Below are 20,349 nucleotides of genomic sequence, written 5' to 3'. Positions count from 1 at the left end.
AGACGGCGAGTCTCAGTCCGCGCCACTTTGAGGGGACGACACAGTGAGGCTTCATCACCGCTTTCAGAAGGGCAACAAATGTTTGACAAGCACAGAGCAACCGTTTTTAGCTGTTTTACCCCCCAATGTTCAGAAAACGAGACTAAAAGTATGCAGTTTTTTTAATCAAACTGAAACTTGGACTCTGTCTTTTTCTGTCTCTTGAGTTCTTACCAGATCCGTGGTCGCTGCTGCTCTTCTGGCTGACGTCTTTGAACAACGAGGCCACGTCTCCCAAGACGCTGCTGCAGTTCTCTATGAGGAAGCGCACGATCTCACACACCTGCAAAACAAAAAGCAACAACAAAACAAACAACCCAGGTTGATTAGATGACATCAATCCCGTTTCAGCATCTTTTTTTTATTTACTCCTCTGCAGCTGCTGACAGTTCGTTGTTCTTTGTTTTACAGACGGTTTTTGAAGGATAGCTGCTGTTTATTGTTTCAGTTGTTCAATCAGTTCCTCAGGGAAGCAGCCAAAGTTCAGCAGAAACTGAGCCAACATGCAGTTTCAAAAAAGCGTCCGCGTCAGCACAAACTGTCAAATGCAAGCAAAGATCACAAAGTCGGACTGGGAAAAACGTCAGAAATAAAGCTTTTTCTCAGAGTAAAAAGGTAAAACCTGTACTCAAAGAATATCTAACCATTTGTTGTCTTAACAGATGAATGCCATCTTTAAATCTTTAAAAGGGAAACGTTACTGTCCCTTACGTCTTTCAAGCCCTGCATTTAAAAAAATGGCCAGTAACCTAAAATGAATAAAAGGAAGGTAACTAGTTTCTTCAAAGCATGCAAAAATAATTTAGTCATTAAGCTTAGCGATATGCTGTTCAACAAAAGTGACCTAAATCTTGTTTTTAGCTTTAAGAATTGACAAAAAAAAAATCTATTAAAATATAAATTCATCCAACTGATTTTACTCATGTCTTTTTTAAACAACTACATGATAATAATCATGAAGAATTGAACTGTGTCTGTATTGGGATGAAAAGTGTAAAATTGATATTCTGTCTCAGTGAAGGGAACATTTTCTTCTTATTGGTCGCCTCATCATCTCAGAAAGTTTAATGCTTTTGTACTCAAACTGTGAATCAACCCAAAGCGTCATCTTTGGGGCGTCTTTGGGTTGACGTCCAAAAGACGCCAGAATTCTAGCTGAATTACTAGAAAACAAGTCCAGCTCCTCTCCCACCTCAACCTCTCCATGCATCCAGCATGCCGATGTGAGTGAGTCTTCACGAGTGCACATAGCATTACTTAATCACTGTGGAGGCGCGCTATCAATGGGCTATTGCAACAATATATATTTTTTAGCAACTTTTATATAATTTTGTGGGAGTGGTGTATGTGTTGTGATATTTATATCTGAAGGCTTGCTTGATGTCCAAAAAGCATTGAAAGAAACCTGGTTCCGCTTGAGATACCAAGTGTGCTACAGTGTGCCTTTGGAAAGGCTTTATTTACTTAAAGACACACTCTTTTATTCACCACGTAGCAACTTCTGAATTTCTAGTAACACCTTCCTGTTTCATTCACAACTGTAAACATTTAAGATAAAATCAAGGCCATTTACCATTTGATGTATAGAACATACTGTTGCATATCGACACTGCTTCAGGGTGCTGGAGAGTCTTTCAGCTTTGTTGTTTTGATCCATGACCTTAATAATTTTGTAAAACAGCTACCAAAAGTGGTACTTTTTAGTCTCTTAGTTTATCATAGTTGTTTGTGCTGCGCTGACGTCAACTTCCCAAGTCCTTCAAGAGTATTTGCATTCCACAACATCCCTGACTCATTGAGACATCCTTCTGAAACTCCTTCACCCCCTCCCCCATTATGGATGATGTCCTGCTGAATTCATGGAGTTTCCAGCTGATATTGAGAGCAAGACGAGTCCAGAAGGCTCGTCTACTCATCATCCGGCGCGTATCGTAATATAAACCGGAATGTTTTGAGGCTAAGAGGGTCCTAAAAAGTCCTGTTTACTGGAAGGAACGGTCATTCCGACGAGGTCAGGTTCTCGTAAGACACGCCGGCAGTTTCTTTGCTTTGCTATCGCCTCAGACTTCAAACAAATTACCAAACTTTGTCTGAAGCCGCCGCCTCGTAAACTAAACAGATAAAATTTACTAAACACCAAAGACGACGTCCTACACAAACTGTGGAAAGTTTCCGCTCGAGTCTGCCTGTCGGGTTTACACAAGAGGAGCTGTTGTTGTTCCCCGCCGCTCTGCCTCTGTGACGAATGCATGCGCAAAAACATTCAGAACAGTTACAACTTTCACCTTTTGTCACATTGGAACCGCAAAACATTAAGGCTTCACAGAACAACACAAAGCAAAGCATACGTAAATAAAGATGAAACAAAAATGTAGGGCAGGCATTTGTCTTCAGCTCCTTTTACTCTCACACCCTTAAATGAAATCCAGGGCAGCATTTTTCCGGGCTGTGTTGTGGCGACCCACAAGCCAAAAGACGCCAAAAAGGAGCTGTGAACAAACGGCTCCAATAAAATCCAAGGAACAGGCAAAGGGACAAAGTTGTGAACTTTATCCAAAGGAAAAACATAGAAAAATATGTTTCAAGGAAAATATCTGGCATATAGGGTTGTTAGGGCAGCAGAGAGAACCATAGGCTGCCCCCTCCCCACTATGGAACAGATTTACACTTCCAGGCTCCATGAGAAGGTTTTGGACATTTTAAATGACTCTTCACACCCTGGCCATGGTCTCTTCCAGCTGCTGCCATCAGGCAAGAGATACAGAGCAATAAAAACCAGGACAAATCGCCTAAAAAACAGTTTTTACCCGATGGCAATCATGGCACTAACTTCAAAGGCATAAGAACTTCTGCTCTTGACACAACTTTGTTAAAAAATGTAAATTCTGTTGCGACACCTCCAGGCGCTGCGACCATCTTCTGATGTCTAAGTTTATTTCTCATTTTGTACTATTTATTTCTTTATCTTTGTATATTATGTATATACACATAACCTGCATCTTAACTCGAGTCGAGCAAATCTCAATCTCGTTGTAATCTGTTGATGACAATGACAATAAATCTTATCTTATCTCTTATCTTATATAATTCCAGATTTTTAGGCCTGATTAAAACTGAGATGAATTAGGAAGCAACAAATAATGACAAAAAGCACCTATTAAGAAAAATAAATACTACAATGTTATCTTAAAGTTTAGAATAATTTCAGAAACATATCGGCCGCAGTGAAGTCTTTGCCGATTCACAACTATTCCAACTTTACCTCAGTAGGATGTAATGTTTACCGTGTTAAACTGTTTAAACACAAAGCACATCAAATATTTCTAAGAATTTAAAAAAAGAAACGTGCTGGCCAGATGGGGACACTTTCATACAGTGCTTTCATTTCCTTTGACCTTTTTTCACATTTTATCATGCTACTACGACTTTAAACTTCAGTAAATATCTTGGGGTGATTTTTGATCAATGCAAAATGCTTCACTGCTTCTGCTGCAGACATTTTTAAATCATCACAGTATGACGAATTTGCACGTTTTAGTTAAAATCATAGAATTTTGGTTTTGTTTTTTTTTTTGCTATTCCTCATTGTCAAACTCACAGCTGAAGGGTTTCTGTATCCTACGTTTTCTCCTACATATTATGTTGTTTTTAAGTTATTTAAGTGCCCAAAGGTTTGTATTATTATTATTATTATTATTGTTTAGACTCAGGATTTCTCACATCCTGAGTCTAAAAGATTTGTCTGTCCTCTAGCTCAGGCAGAACGGTGAAAAATAAATCTTTGAGTCTTGACACAGATTCTTAAATGGTTTGATATCTGAACTTTGCCTCGGCCGTTCTAATGCACGATTGTGCTAATAATATGATCTCAAATATTTACTTTGCAGGAGCAGAAGTCTGCCCTGCAGAAATGATGCTGCCACCACCATATTTCAACTCAGAGATGGTGTGTTCAAGGCGATGAAGGAGTTCACTCAACTGGATTCTAATCACGCGTTTCCATTTATTTTAAAATTGCGCAAATTTGAGTTCCGGAAATAAATTCGTATAAATGGAAACACGCTAATTTCGTAAAAAACTCAAGTTTTTCACTCAAAAAATAAATAAATAAATTGCGGTAGGCTGTGGTGATTTTTTTGGATGTATGGAAATGAGTACATTTTGGAAAACTGTGAAGGAAACACTTTTGTCGAAACTGGGTTTTACTACCAGCGAAAAAGACGACAGGAAGTGGTTGGAGGATGTTTTTTTAATGACTTATTGAGTAGGGACGCTTATTCAAGGGTGATTTTATTTGTGTTTCTCATTTAATAAAATGCTGAGGTTCAGAAATTGTGTTTCTTTTGACATTAGCGGAACACTGACAAAGTGTTGCGCATGTTTGAAATGGAAACGCAAAACTTTCCATTCCCATCCATTGTTTGATTTTGATTTGCAAAATAAAAATAAATTGCTGTAACTCCACCAACTTTGTGTTATGTCTATATCACACACAAAAAAATACAATGAAATGTATAGAGGATTGTGTTCAAAACTGGAAAAAGTCATAGATGCCAGGCACTGTAGATTAGTGCAACATGCTTGGTATCTGAAATTCACCTATGCAGCCAAAGCTGTGGAATAACTTCCTGTTTCAGCGATGGAGAGAAGTCAGCGCAGTAAAAAAAAAAACAAAAAAAAAACAGGCAGAAGTAAAAGGACTGGCCAGCATTTTTATATATTTTTAACCACAGTCAAGAAAAAAACAAAGTGAGCACAAACTAAAGCTGCAATTACCTCAGAAGCTCCTACACAACTATGTTCAGCCAAAAGCATTTAAATTATACGCTGCTGTGAAGGAGAACCAGACACTCGGGCAAAACAAAATCTGCTAAATCTCAGGGTCCACGTGTCTGACGACAAGGTTAGCAGCCGGTGGGAAGCGTCCAAATCTGCCTTGTTAGAAGAAAAAAGGCTGCCTGTTGGAACCAACACACACACATCCACTGTGGCGGCAGGGCAAATGTGACCAGGGGAGTATTTGTGAAACTGATCTTCTGGTATTTGAGGGTGTTGAGGATTTTTGTGCTGACAAGTGTGTGCGTGTGTGTGTGAAGAAAGAAAGAAAGAAGGGCAAAAGAGGGGGTGGGGGGGGGGTTGCAGTGACATTTCTGCACACATATTTGGCTTTGGGATTGTGTAGGAAATTCTTTGCATGTTTTCTCAATGAACCTCAGCCTCTCTAAGGAACACACACTTGGTTTCCCTCTCACACACACACACACACATTTTTGAAACGAGAAGCAAATCAACCACCCACAGAGATCGCATGTTGTGCTCAGTGATAAAATTTTAAAAACGACCACAAATCAAGATGAGTTGTGAAGTTACAATATGGACTCTGCAGGAAGAAGCAGCTCTGCCTCGTCTTTACAATAATTACTCACCTAAGTAGGTATTTATAATAAAAAAATATATCTAATTATAAGCTCACAATTTCTGAAGTGGGAGTTTCAAACTACTACTTTTCTATCTGCCTGCAGCGGCCACCTGTGCTACGAGGAAGAGTTAATCTTTCATATTTTATAAGAGTCAAGAGCTTCAAAATGGGAATCAGAACCAAAAGAAGTGAAAATGGATTGTAATATTAAGTTTTCAGACAACACTTTACAGATTAATTTGATTACTCGAAGGATTTCAGCAATTTTATAATTGTTTATCTTCATCCCTAAATATTCTAAAGTACAGACAACAATGAACTAATATGCCACAACTTGCAGAAATAGGTTCATATAAAAGTACTACGGTATGAAATGGGGTCCAAAGAGGCAAACTGACCCAGACTCAAGCTAAATGGCTAACGCTAGTTTGCTAGCTCGCAACAAGTAGAAGTTGGGGTAGAAATCTGATATTTATTTTATTTTTTGCTGCATTTTAACTGATTTGCTAAACCACCAGAATGTCTGTTATATAAAAATTATTGGAAATATTAACTACAAAAGGTTTAGTAAAAAAAATAATAATAAAAAAAAGACTTGTCAGGTATGGACCTGGAACTGCTCCAGTTTTTTCTGTAGCGTCTTGCTGGAATCTCAGAGGTTTTATTCTCATCTGAACACAAGAATGTGATGATTTCATTTTAGGACCATTTCCATACGAAGGCTTGTGAACGAGACTCTCTCAACGCACGTCCTCCTGTAATGGTCACATCGATTTCGAAGCAGCGCACGCAGTCATCCTCAAACACTTTACTCATGCGTTAGCAGAGAAATTTTGTCAACACACACTCTCTCGCTGTATTACTCGCACACTAAAACAGGTCCGACTATCCAGCGTTTTTGGGAAATGCACTTGCTTTATTCCTGGAAGTTAGACTGATAAGGCTGTGGCTCAATAAGAGGCAGCTGCGGGGTTAGGTTACCATGAAATGCAGAAATGAGGAAGCCTGTTTTATGCAGAAAACTTCCAAAGTTGCTCAATTTATTTCCATCGTATTGTTTTCTGTTGGTTAAATATAGAAGAAAAAAAACCATTCAGAGTAAGAAGAAAAAAGAAGGAATTTAATCCCTTGGATTTTACAATTGGAATCAACATCTGAAATCTTGAGCCAACAGTTAAATTCAACAACTGTTAAATTCTAACAATGTTTGCCTTCATTTAGATTAAGATTTATTTTAGGATGCTAGCGCCAGCGTTCCTATTTACAGCGTATGGTGTCCAGCAGGGTGTATTACATCTGTGTCTGCTTAGTAAAAGTTATGATTTGTCAAATCAGAAATGTAGGTCTTTTTATCCAGACGAAACTAATTTGGCAACAGCGCTAATGCTAAAATAAATCTTGCTAGCAAGCTGAGCTCCTCAACTTTGAAGAAGACATTGCTAATGCAAAATGTAGCTTTGGTTGTCATCAATGCAGCTGACATAGAACTTTGTTAGATAAGATTTAAAAGGTTTATTACAATTTTACTAATGTTTAACCCCTTAACCCTAAATTATTAATGTTTTTGCTTCTTTTTTTTTTTTTTTACATGTTGAATTTTCATAATTTCTACACAGACATATTATGGGAAATACAGCAAATAAAATTAATACAAATTGTTTCTACATTTTTGGGGGTTAAATTTGAACAAAATTGACTTACCTATACATTTAATTAGAATAAATGCCATCTTGATCTTTAGTCCAAACACTAAAATTCACTGCCATCTCAAATGAATACATGTTCCCAAATATCCACTCCCTCCCCTCTCATTCTGTTAAATATTTCCACCAAATCTCATCTAATAACGGACCTCATGAACTGAAACACTGGGGGGGAAAAAAAGCTCCTGGGTTTCGCACCTTTTTTGTGGCCTCTCCCTCCATCTCCGGAGTGCTCGGGGTCGGAGGCCAAAGCATGCTGGGAGCGATGCAGACAGACAGGTTGAAGGCGTTCATCTGGTTGTCGTGGGCGCTGCCTTGTATGTGGTGCAGCACAGCGATCACGTGACGCAGCAGGAGCTGATTCTCACTGGGCAGCAGCTGCAGCAGCCTGCAGCGGGATGATGGACAGACGGGATATAATTGGTCAGTCCCACGTTTTTTTTTATATATATATTTATATGTACAGAAGAAGATCAGCAGCTCAGCTGCAGATTCCACTCTTGCTTCCATGTTGCGTGCTATTTATTTTTCCTTCGGCAGAAGGAATTCGGTTTGCTGCTTCTGGAATAAAAGCGGCGCTGGGTGTCACGCCCTTTAATCTGCATCGCAAACAAACACGACCTCCCTGTGACACAGCTGAGCGGGAACATTCTTAGCAGACAGGAAGGATTCTGGAGCCCAAGTATGAACCGGCCCAGGACTTTGAGCTCCTACCTCTGAACACCCGGCAGCCGCTCCTCTCCTCCGTCCCCTTCCATCACATCCATCCACTGATCGTACAGATCCACACACAGTATGCTGCCCGGGATGTTTCGCAGGAAGTCCTGTAAGCACAGAACGTAATGATGACTTTTTTTCTTTTAGGTTTAGTCAATCTTAAAGACATTCGACAATAACAGCAGCAGCAACAGGTTACTAATGTTGTACTTTTATACAAGGTCGTCCATTGCAGGAAATCATATGCAAATCTGATCGACCTCTCAAAAATATAGATGCTTCTACAAAGTTGTGACTCAGGAGGGCTGAATATAAATGCACGCCACACTATTCAGATTTGTATTTCATAAAATAATGGCCTACGTTGTTTTTTTGGGCATCAAATGGGGAACAATTGTAAAAGGGGATGGACATATTTTTAAGACGCTGCAAATAGTTTAAGGTAAATGTAGAAAAACGAGACAATATCTCATATATTCTTTTTTAAATGTGCTTTTTCTTCCACCTCCTCCCCAGTCTGAGGGGAAGTGAGTTAAACACCTGAGCTGCTCCTGTTTGGCCTGGAAGCTGAACAAGGCAGCACCTTGTGAGCGAGTCTGGCTCCCTGCCTGGCCGTCTGCGCCGACACACATCACCCCGTCTGGACGCGGGTGTTTGGAGGTGCTTCAGTCGGACCTGCCCTCTGTTGTCTGGTATCGAACGGGTGAGAGAGCTGGGTGCGGGTTGTGAGGTGGCGTTACCTTGAGGACGGCGGCGATGACGAACACAGACTGGTGTGTGATCTCCGGCTCCTCCGTCCCGCTGTCCAGCCTGTCCCGAAGCTCCCTGCAGGCCTTAGCGCCAGCCGACCGCCTGAACACACCCTTGGTGTACGGCCCTTCCTGATAGAGGAACACTAACATTTCCTAAAGAACAGAAGGAGAAAATATATATATTTCACTTCTTTGTTTTGTTTTTTTTCTCCCCTCTCCCCAAAAATCTTTAATCTGAGTAACCTATAGTCATCTCACCATGACGGGCTTGGGCAAGCTGTGATCTGAAGAGCACACCGAGTTCAGAGGCTGTCCAAACAGCCGTCCCGGGTTAGGTGACAGCAGCGATGGGGAAAGAGGCAGGCCGTCCAGCTGGGTGCTGGAGCCCCTCCAGAAAGGCCAGTTGATCAGGGATCGCTTCCTCTTGAAGGTCTTCTGGTGACCAGGCTCTGCAGAGGACAAAACAAGTAAAGAAAATGGAGGTTTCAAATAACGTGTCTTAAACTACATTAATCTGTATTTTCATTCAAAGCAGCTTTAGCTAAGCCTGTAGCGATAACAAATTTTGCTGGACGATAAATCGTCCCAGAAGTTATTGCGATGAACGATAATATTGTCATTTTGAGACCATTTTCAAAGGTAATGGTGTAATAATGCAAGAACAATTAAATTCTAATGAACATGTGACACTGGAACTGGAAGTTATTTTAAATGTATAAAATAAACAAAACAGGAATAACAAATAAAATGACTTATTTAGTCTCTAAACAAAAGAAGAAGAAGAATTACTTTATTCATCCCAGCAGGGAAATTATTTCGCAGTTACAGCAAGAATTTTTTATACACAGATTAACACACACACGACAGGAGCTGCGTCTGCAGGCAGCCAGCTGAGCCAGCGCCATTTTTGAAGGAGGACATGCGGCAAAGGTCGTCGGGACCGGGAGTCGAACCCGCGACGTCCGCGGGTCTAAGGCCTCCAAATGTGGGGCGTGCTAACCCCTGCGCCACCACAGCACGCCAAAAATGGGCCAGTTGAGACCAAAGCATCAGACTGAAAACTTTCGTCATCCAGTTTTTGGTAGAAACAGAGAGATGGAGAAAAACAATAAATCAGTGGAACTTCCTGAGCTCGTTTTAATTTATGATGGGATTCATTGATTTATCGTTTACTTCTTTGGGTCTACCTGTAGCTATATTTGAGGGCAGGTTGAGGTGAGGCGTGTGCAGGCAGGACGGATACTTTTGGTGCAGCTTGATGAAAACGGAACAAGACAGACCCACAGAAGGAGTCGCTGAGGAAAATGAAGGAAGACGCGTGCTGGTGGTTGAGGACAGCGTTTATTTTAAGACTTGTGTGCGCCAGTAGGATGTGGTTATGTTTTTCCGTGCGTGGATGTTCTCTCACATACATGCATGGGGCCCTGTGGATGTCCCTTCGCATTTGTCACTGAGTGTCCTCTGCTGCGTACCGAGCGGTGAGGTCACAGTCCGCACCTGCGCTCTGCAAACACAGGTCTGCCATGCGTCTGCATGTCCTCTGCTCACTCTGAACCGCCTGTTAAAATGTATGGACTTGTTTAAATATATATATAAACATATACATTTAAAACGGAATAATTACAGGTCTGAAGACATGCACCGAATGCAAAGTAGCTACGGCGTCATCTTTGTGGTTGCTGTTCTGTTGGAAGATAAATCAAGTTCAAGTTTAGATTAAGCCTGTCGCAATATAGTCAAGTAATCGCTTTGTAAATCAAAATAAGCTCAATAATTTCCATTCTGATCATTCATATTTCTTGAAGGGTAATTTTGCTTACAAAAACTTCATAATCCATGTCATTTATGGTTTTGGTTGTATGGGTTTTCTACTTCTGTTTTATTTCATAGTTTTTGGTTGTCGTGTTTATTACTTTATTAGTCCTAAGAGGGCAAACTTGAATTATTACGCAATTATCAATATCACTTAAAAATGGTCTCAAAACAAAAATATTAGTGTTTTTTCGCAATAATTTCTGGGACCATTAATCAACCAGTAAATGGTACGCCTAGTTTAGATACGAGTCAGAAAATTAAGTTTTGGTCTGAGATGACCAGAGGTTCTGGTCTAGTATCTGGTTGCACCGGATTTCATTTGGGGGTCTCAGAGTAAAGGCGATTGAACATAAACGCTCTTTACAGAGCATTTTTTATTTGAGCTAGAACTTGAAAATCACGTATCATTTCCCTTGCAGTTCAGAATTAACCTCAACCTTTTGTGGGTGCACTGGCACGAGTTTGTAGTTGCAACGTAAAAAAAAAAAAGTGAAAAGGCTTCGAACGCTTCTGTAATCTGTTGATAAAACGTGGAAAATGCAACCGAGAACCGACACATGCAGAAAGACCCCAGGTCAGGATTCGAACCAATGACCTTCCTGCTGCAAGGCAAGAGTGCTTCCTGCATGTTGGAATAGGTTGAGCCAAAAGTCGACTTTAGCCTTTTCTTTGTGTGATTTACTTGTGCAAATCCCTAATTATTTCTATTGCCACATATAAAGGGATTTCATATCAACTGGTATCACATAATGTGCCGCTAATAGCAAGTGACCTGGCAAAAAAAACACGCAACCTCGTAATAAATCTTTTAACAAGCAACTGCGGTCGCACACAACTGCTGCGAATCCGACCTGCCTACGGTCTTGAAATAACGCCATTTGTTTTACTAGGCAGTTGTGATTCGTATCCGAGGGTGGGGACTTGAACAAAAACAAAAGGTTCTTCAAGCGGGCGGATGACCTCGCGGCCAGAACGGGCCCCACGCAAAACACGCCGCATACCGCTCACAGAGTTCACGATTCAACAGTCGGTCATGGCGTCGTGCCTGAACACACTCTGCAACAAACGTTCAACAGCAACACAGTTACTGGCCCGCTCTGGTACTTCTCATCAACAAAGAGCCACTGACCTTGCTGTGAAATTATTACAACTCAATGAGGAGGCGATAGAGAGACAGGCTGCTTGTCCACACGGTGGGCCAAAGCCTCAAGAACACAGCAACTTTAAAACCCTAAAACAAAGAAGCTAGTTCTGATTCTAGCCTTCTACTTTAAGCTGAAACAGTGTCTATTACATTGAAGCTCAGAGACTCTTATATGAGAAGCCTGACAGCCTAAATGTGGCAGAAAATATGAGATTTGACAAACATCTAATAGAGGGCAACCCCTCAGTTACATGTGGTTGCTACTTTGGTTAGCGGACTAGCTTTGATTTTGTTGAGGTAGAAAGTTGGTCTCAATAGAGCTCAATAAAAAAAACTGGAATGAGGGGAAAAAGTAAGTGAAGGGATTTTGCTGAAATTTTTTTTTTATAATCATAGCATCAAGGAACGGTTTGGAACCCTAGGACGGACACACACACACACACACACACCGCAGGCAAAAAGGCACCGAGTAATTCAGGTTAATTGCTGAACCTGATGCGCTACTTTTGCTCGCATTCCTGCACTTTGTAAACAACATTTCTGCACCGGTCCAACGTACTGAGGTCACAAATGCAACAAAAGTTCATTCTGAGTTTTCCAAATGGACAAAATGTGTTTCTTCTACATAGTGTGTCGTTCTGTTTTCTGGGAACCTTGTGAAAGTGTTTTATGTACATCAAGTACATTTTTAATCAAGAGTATGCAGAGAAATAGCAAAAATAATAAAAATTAAAAAATCCTGTCCTTTTAGTGCTTTACTTTGTCCACCTAACCACACTTTTGAGGACATTGCAAAGGCAGGAAGACTCTGCAATTTTGGTGTGTCTGCAATGTCTGGTGTGAGAGAGTCAGACTTCAGCAGATCACAGGAATGCTAAACAGATTCAAACAAGATTCTTCTCTTTTTTTCCTTTCTTTTTGCACTTTTATCCTCAAAAGACGCTGAATAAGAAATGTTGGCATACGTTTGCAAACCTATGAGTGAAGGTCGGTTGTACTTATGCTAAGGACAATCAAATCAAGTTCATTTGTGCATCCTAAAACCACAAAAATAAAGGCAGAAAAACAGACAGAGACCAATTGAGAAATCCGTAACAAACGTTACATTTTGCAGAGTGAGGCGGTGTACACTTAGCAATGCTAATTCCAGTACAGTAAGGTGTTCAAGATAAAAACTATTTAGCTCATCTATTAGTAAATATGATTTGTTGTGTCTCAAATATCAGGTCAGACGATTGTTAATTAGTGTCCTCCTCTGACATGGTGCTCTTTTGTGTTTTGGAAAGTTCCAAGGAGATATAATATGACTTATAAAGGGGATGTGGTACGACTGTTTTTGAGTTTTATCCGTCTTTTCCTCTGTCCCATAAACTAGAGCGGTGGTGTCCAAACTGTTTGTCCACAAAATGCATTAAATTAAAAACTGAACAGTTAGTTTTTTATTCATTTATTTAGTCATACTGGCTCAAAAACACAATTTTTTATAAAATCTGTATATCATTAAAGATCAAAAACATAAAAAATGGTTTCAGATTGTTGCTGTATTAAAAGAAAAACAGTCAATTTTCAAATATTAGGGGTTTATCAATTGCTTTCCATTTTGTTGGCCAAAATTTACCAACGAAAGAAGATAAAGATAAAAACAAAAAAGAAAAAAATAAATAGTGACCACACTTTGAACTCACCCGAACGAGGTTCAGGTGAGCTCTTCACTAGTGCTGCCGATTGAAACAACCTTTAGCTGTTTTGGTGAAATTGCATTGTCCTCGTTGACCATAAATGTACCATAGTGAACAAATGTATATTTTCATTTAAACCAAAAAGCACTGAAATATATCCTGAGGTCAAGAAGGGAAGTTCTTACAGTGGTTAAAATAAGCGCATCAAAGCTTCAGAAAAATCAGAAATTGGACATCGACTCCAAAAACTGCTATCGATGCATCCCCAGTTGTTACATCACCACGTATCTGTGTATGTTTACGCTTCACATTCAGGGTCTTTGCATGCAACAAACTACCTCCGCTTCAACAGTAGAACGGTAGTGATGTGTCGGAGGTCATCAAAACCTAACACACAAACAAAGTAATGATGACAGTTTCCATTATATATCATCTGATTCCATTGAGAAGCACAGCAGGCTCCATTTAGTGGATTTTGTTCTAAGTCTTCTCTCTGACCTCAGCCAAGAAGCTTCTTTAACCCCAAGAACCACAATTGGAGCAAATCATCTGGAATGTTTTAAAGAGAAATTATAAAGCATGTTTGGGTGACAGAGATGGTATATTGGAAACATTTTCTCTTTTTTTTTTGGTGTTTAGAGAGGGAGTGACGTGGCGGCCACACTTCTCAATCCCATTGCGCAAAACGGAGTTGTGTCAAAATAACTCGCAAGATAAACCAAACCTGATGATTCATGTTCAGCTCCAAAGGATGAAGCACTTAGATGGTTTAATGGCTTAATAATCATGTGTGAATGATGAGGGCTGTGGTGGTCTGGAGAGTCCCATCAGACGCTCCATGCCTGAAGCTGACAGGTCCGGATTAAGTGAGCATCTTCGAGACGTTGCAATGCTTTAGCAGAACATTTTGTTTTGAAACTGAGTGATCTTTTGGATAAACGCAGAAAGCAAAAACTTCAAGGAAGGAGGGGTGTGACTGAACCACTTCTGTCATAGCTAGTTACATTTACTTGACTAACTTTTTTTTTTTTGGGGGGGGGTTGTACTTTTAGGAATAGTTTTACTACATTGTACTTTTTACTTTTACTCCAGTAACTTTATTATGAAGTATTGTTACTCTTCTAGGTACTCTGCCCACTGTGAGTAACTTCATTGAATGAAGATCAAACATGTTTTAACCAAAGATTCACCAGACACACCTGCAGTTTTTGCTAAAATTTCATGAGTTGGTAACACTTTATTTGAAGGGGTGTGCATAAGACTGACATGACAAAACAGTCGTCATGAACATGAAGGAGACTTCATGAATGTTTACGCCTGTTGACATGAAGTGTCATTCGGTAAATAATGACACTTTTAATGAAAAGTTTTATTAAAATTTGCATTCAAAACCTTTAAAAGTGTCATCATTTACCGATTGACACTTCATGACAACAGTCTAACCTTCCTCCTTCATGTTCCTAGCGGGTGTCATGTTTATTATAATGTCATGTCAGTCTTATGCACACCCCGTCAAATAAAGTGTTACCCAAAAGTTTCATATTGAAAGAAACCGATTTTGAAGTTTTTGTTGTTTACATGAATTATTTTCAATTTGGTCTTTAAAATGGCAAAATTTTCACATAACTTTACACTTTGATCTGTCTGTTGATGTAATTTTTAAATATTAATTGCTTGATTTTTGATAAGTAAATCAGTACTTCAGTTGCCTTGTTTTTTACTCTCGAGTAACTTCTTGGGTGGATACGTTTTACTTTCAACTACATTTAAGTATTTGAGTACAATTCTTTAAGTCCTCCACCACCTCCCGTCATTACTTACGGTGCTTTTCAAAGTATTTGTACCTCTTCAACTTATATAAGGTTTTCATAAAATCCTCCAAGTCAAGTAAATTTTTTTCATGTCTCTACATATTGATCCACCAAGAGGAAAGATGAGGAGAAAGTTGTTGTGTTTTTCCACAACCTGAAAAGGGGATTTTGCCTTGCAGCCACTGGGTCGATGCAAACACTTGGGAGCTTTCAGTGAGGGTGAAACCCTCCACGGCTGCGAGGCTGGTATGGAGGAATTGCGTAACACGCTGTTATGGTTGAAGCTAAAGAATCCGAGGCGATGCTTGCGGTGGGTAAACTGGAGCCTCCTCGACTGGAAAACACAGATTTTTGCTCCACAACTTGTTTTCCTTTAAACCCCCATGTCATCCCCTCCTTTTTTTTTCCATTCCGGTTTTTGTATCCGCAGTTTGTCCTCGGCCCCGTCCGCCGCAGCCATCGTTGTGTTTTTCTTCCTCCCCCCTTACATTTCTCCATCCTGCTCGTATTTGAAGTCCCCCGTTTTCTTATCCTCCCCCCTCTAGCCAAATTCCTCTCTCTCGCCATCATCCGAGATCGCTTGTTTTTTTTTCCTTCACCTCTGCCGGCCTTCGGTCTTACTCAATAGCTGTGTCATCTCTTTTCGCTTTCCATCTTCCTATTCTCACACTCGTCCCTGTGCCTTCTGGACTTTCTGTGCCTCTGTCCATATTGACGGGGGTTTTTTTGTATTTTGCCTCGGTGTCTGTCCCAACCCCTGCTGTAAACCTTTGTCGTTTCGATCTCTTCCCACCGTTCTTCTTGTCTTCTCGTGCACCTGTTGCTTCGTCTGCAGGCCGAACGACGGCAACCGAGTGCAAACATGAGGCCGCTTATGTAAGAAAGTACTTTTTGTTCTGCATTAACGCTTCTTTACTCTCATATTCATTCATGCAGTTCCACAGAGGATCGGACCGACGGGCAGAATCTGGTCCCGCGGGTCAAACTCGTTTTTCATTTCGCACCACATAAAGGTCATCAATGTCCTCAAAGGGAAAAAAAACACCAGTTTTATAAACCGTTCAAATTTCTCTGCGTCCAATTAGTACGTCTTAAAATGTAGCTATTTTTTTCAACAACTTTTCATATTGATGTAATTTGGCCCGGTACAAATGAAAAAAGTAATGTTTAGCACAAAACTGTTATTTTAAAGTTCAATTCATGTGGCCCTCAAGAAAACAAGAAACATAAAGCTACAGTTTGACCCCTCGGCCTTAAAGCCACAGTCCATCGCTCCAACTTCATGACTCTCTCTCTCTATCAGGTAAAAGATGTATAAGTAAAGTAGAAGGGTTTAGTCATAAGCAGCAAAAGTCTCCTTCTGCCGATTCCTACCAAAGTGGATGTTATCACCGGATTTTTGTTATCCTTTGCAGCAAACAAGTGGCGCCAACTGTACATGCATGAAAGCAACAGAAAACTTCTTCAAAAGCACAACTAAGAGTAGTTATCCTGTTATATCTGGCGCTCATGTGGCCCCTTAATGGTCTAATGCCCCATTAGGCAACTGCCCAAACGGCCAATATCAGAACTCGCAATTAGTTTTTTTATATGAATAATTTTGTTCCTTTTTTACCAAAATATTTCAATTTTTGCGACGTTTCTGATCAGAATGATGGCAATCGAGCACATTTCATCAACAGGGCCGTTCAAAGAGCTTTCCATCATAAAAACGTCACCAATTTGAGAACAAACATTACATTTTATGGAGTGTCATCATCAAAAACATCAATAGGCATCATGTATATGTTGGACAATGTTCCATTAATTACGGTTCAAAGGCAACAGTAAACAGGTTTAGTTGATTTAAATGACTTCTGTTGATTTGGCCGTTTTGCAATTTTCTGGAAGTTTGTTCCAGATTGGATGTGATTTGATGAAATGTTGATTTTAAAACCCTTTTTTTTAAAAAAAAAAAAAACACAACTCACCTATAATCTGTGGAGGCTCAAGGACCACTTTGTTGGGTTTGAGGATGAACTGGCACTGGGTGTCTGGGGGAAGGCACTGGTCCAGCAGCAGAACTTCGGGGCAGTCGGTCGGACTCATGGGCTCCCTCCCTGGTCCTCCTCCATGCCCGCCAGGGCTGCTCCCTCCGTCCCGAATGTGGCTCATCTTGATGCTGAAGGGAAACTCGTGGCCTTAATGGAAAGGTCAGAGCGCAGAGGTTAAGAGGCGGAAGCTGTGGTATGTGCAGCGCGAGGAGGAGAAGCAAAAGAGAAAACGTGATAGAAATCAGGGCCGAGTTGGCACAGGGCGACAGCGATGTCTTAAAAACGGAGGAATTCCATGTGAACTGCAGAATAAAAAAGTTATGGTGAAGGAATGTCAGGGAAATACCACCGAGAGTAAAAGAAAAAAAGAAAAATCGTCTGGACTGAAACGCTCCCAGATGTTCTGAGGGGTTTTCTTAGCTTTTACTCTTGCCTGATGTTTTCAACTTGAAATTTGTGATAATATATATATAGTAAATACATTTTTTTTTTAAAAAAAACCTTCATGGATAATTTCTTAGAAATCATTCCTATCATTTATTTGTTCACTTGAACTTTATTCTAAATATTAGATAACAAGAATGCTCACCAATGAGAGGATATGGAGGATCATCTTTACAGGAACTGACCCACAATCGGTGATCCTTCACACAACCCTAAACAGAGAAGAAGAAGAAGAAGAAGAAATGTACTTTTGTTTGAAGAAAAGCAACAGATCAAGATCTAGAAACTTGAAAACCCAATCTATTTTCCAGTGAACTTGTTTACTGTAGTAAGAGTCAAAGTTAGTCACATTTGCTACCATCGACGCAAGTCAAACTGAAGCGTCTAAAAAGGTAAGCCTCATGCTTGATAAACAGATATCCTGTCAATAGTTCCTATAGTTTAGCTGTTTTAAATCTTAAATTGACACAGCTACTGCATCTTATTGCCAATTTTTCACATTTTACATATGTTTTATGTCTATCTTTATTTTTTGTCATTGTGAGGTGTGCTGCTGCTTTTCTTAGCCAGGTGATCCTTGTGAAAAATCCTGGATCTCAATTTTTTTTTATCTGGTTAAATAAACGTTTAAAAAAACCAGTTTTACAGAAACCATGTCCCTATCCACCCAGTGTGACAAAGCCTCTGGTGCTAAAGTGAATAACTAATGACTAGTCAATGCTAGACGCCTAGAAATCAAAATGTCGAATGTGAATTGAAATCTATGTTTGGAACCCAAGTTTTACTGAATTCTTACAGACTGTAAATCATCCACAGCACTCTGACGGACTAATCTCTGTTCACATGTGCGTCACATGCACAACGCTGAAAATGATGAGATTCTTTAGCATCACATGAACCTTGTTTGCGTTGTTACTTACCGATATGCCAAACTGCTGCAGGGCTATTCGAATGACATCGTCGGTTCTGTCATTGTTGTTGACGGCGAGCGTCTTGGCCTGGAGAAACGTCACGGAATTACATGCATAAAATAAAAACGCTGGCAATGCTGCTAACAAGTGAAAACATCTCTGTGATGTAGGAATAAAAAGGGGAAGTAAGTGTAAGGAAGCGTACATATGCACAATTTCCAATATCTTTGGCAAATATCTTCAGAGGAATGGTTTTGGGATCGTCCTTCTCTTTTCCTTCGTTTAACCGACTGAACATGGAGAGAAAAAGAAAGGAGAGCAATTAATTATTCTCCATTCAGAATGTCTGTCATTATGAAATAAGTTCAACGGCTGTCACGTGATTCATTTTACACAGAGTTTCACTTTTTATTCACGCAGAGCTGGACAAAAAACCTCCATCTCAACTATTACAAAACATGTGATCTGCATTTGTTCCAGGGAGCAACTCACCCAATGATGAGTGACACCCACTTGTCCTTGATCTCTTCAGAGCTGAAGATGAGAAAAGAAAAATGTTTTAAAAAATAATCATAGTAATAATTAAAGCTTTAGCTTCTCTCCAAATCCCGAACCGCAGACTTTGCCTGGAGCGAAGGCTTGATTCCTGCTAACAGAAAATGCGATGTGTGTGCGTGCGTGTGTGGCGCTGACAGGTAGGTGCACACACACAGCATGGCACGTGCGACTGCGTTTGTTGGTGCTACGTGTCGGGGCCCGTCACGCGCACATGCGGTCGTCTTCTCTCAGTTGAACCGCTCCGGAAAAAAAAACAACAACAACAAAAAAACGGGAACAGCCACAAACGCTCGAGGGTTTAAGGGATTTTATAGCCGCGCGTTTGATTTGTAGCTCCCTCTCCGTGATGTGCTTCTGCATCTCAGAACATTGCGTACTCTTTCAGAAACACAAGCCTGTTGACTCACAAGAGCGTTTCATGTTGAGCTGGGTGACTTTGAGGGACAGCGTTTGAATGAAATTCTGTACGGCGACGACGACAAACGACATCAATCTGCTCCTATTTGAATCACATCGCGATCATTTAAGAATACAGCCTTTGACGTCTCAGGAAGTCATTTTTCTTACTCTGTGTTTAGCGTACAAGACGGGTACTCCGGCTTCCTCCCACAGTCCAAAAACATGACTGTTAGGTTAATTGGTCTATCTAAATTCTCCCTAGGTGTGAGTGTGTGTGTGTGAATGGTTGTTTGTCCTGTGTGTCTTTGTGTTGCCCTGCGACAGACTGGCGACCTGTCCAGGGTGTACCCCGCCTCCCGCCTGGAACGTAGCTGGAGATAGGCACCGGCAACCCCTCCCGACCCCATTAGGGACAAAGGGTGAACAGAAAATGGATGGATGGATGGATGGACTAGATATTTACCTGAAAGTTGCCACAAAGTTACAGGTGGGCCATCCCATGACGAAGCTCCTCTCTGGGTTTGTGCTTCCCTCACACACCTCATCCATGCAGTTTGCCGTCCACATCTCACACACTCTGACTTGGGCTTTTACTTTGAAATGAGTAGGAGACCTGCAAAGGTACAAAACAACTGTTGGCCCAGATAAAAACCGAAGTCTTGAAAAGCTTTCCGACTGTTGCAGACGTCTAAAGGAGACCTATTATGCTGCCTCAAACAGGTTGGGATAAGTTTATGCAAAACATGTTCATTACAATTTTCTTGCACAAAATCATTCTTGGATTATGAGATCTTAGTCTATTCAGCTTTGCCTTCCAGAATGAGTTCTTTTAGGGCCTCTGTCTCTTTAAATAAGCTGCTGATGCTGGCCGCTCAATGCTTGCAGCCATTTTCATGTGCGAATGTAAACAGGTACGCACTTACAC

At 40.5% G+C, this 20,349-nt stretch overlaps 1 protein-coding gene across 1 annotated transcript in view; it reads right to left on the bottom strand.

Moving 5' to 3' along the window:
* Positions 1-20,349, bottom strand: part of arhgap20 (Rho GTPase activating protein 20) — a 38,772-nt gene that overhangs the window by 3,439 nt on the left and 14,984 nt on the right. Inside the window, exons 4-14 of the mRNA XM_028023253.1 lie at positions 19,888-20,037; positions 18,960-19,001; positions 18,673-18,757; positions 18,477-18,554; positions 17,702-17,768; positions 17,050-17,259; positions 8,889-9,079; positions 8,619-8,783; positions 7,876-7,985; positions 7,360-7,549; positions 214-322 (exon numbers count right to left, since the gene is read on the bottom strand). Coding sequence (XP_027879054.1) covers positions 214-322; positions 7,360-7,549; positions 7,876-7,985; positions 8,619-8,783; positions 8,889-9,079; positions 17,050-17,259; positions 17,702-17,768; positions 18,477-18,554; positions 18,673-18,757; positions 18,960-19,001; positions 19,888-20,037 — 1,397 coding nt within the window. The remainder of the gene's footprint in view (positions 1-213; positions 323-7,359; positions 7,550-7,875; positions 7,986-8,618; positions 8,784-8,888; positions 9,080-17,049; positions 17,260-17,701; positions 17,769-18,476; positions 18,555-18,672; positions 18,758-18,959; positions 19,002-19,887; positions 20,038-20,349) is intronic.

This window comes from Xiphophorus couchianus, chromosome 7 (assembly GCF_001444195.1).
Source record: "Xiphophorus couchianus chromosome 7, X_couchianus-1.0, whole genome shotgun sequence".
Taxonomy (NCBI): Eukaryota; Metazoa; Chordata; class Actinopteri; order Cyprinodontiformes; family Poeciliidae; genus Xiphophorus; species Xiphophorus couchianus.
The sequence above is the reverse complement of the archived record's forward strand: the minus strand, read 5'-3'. Positions and strand labels throughout refer to the sequence as shown.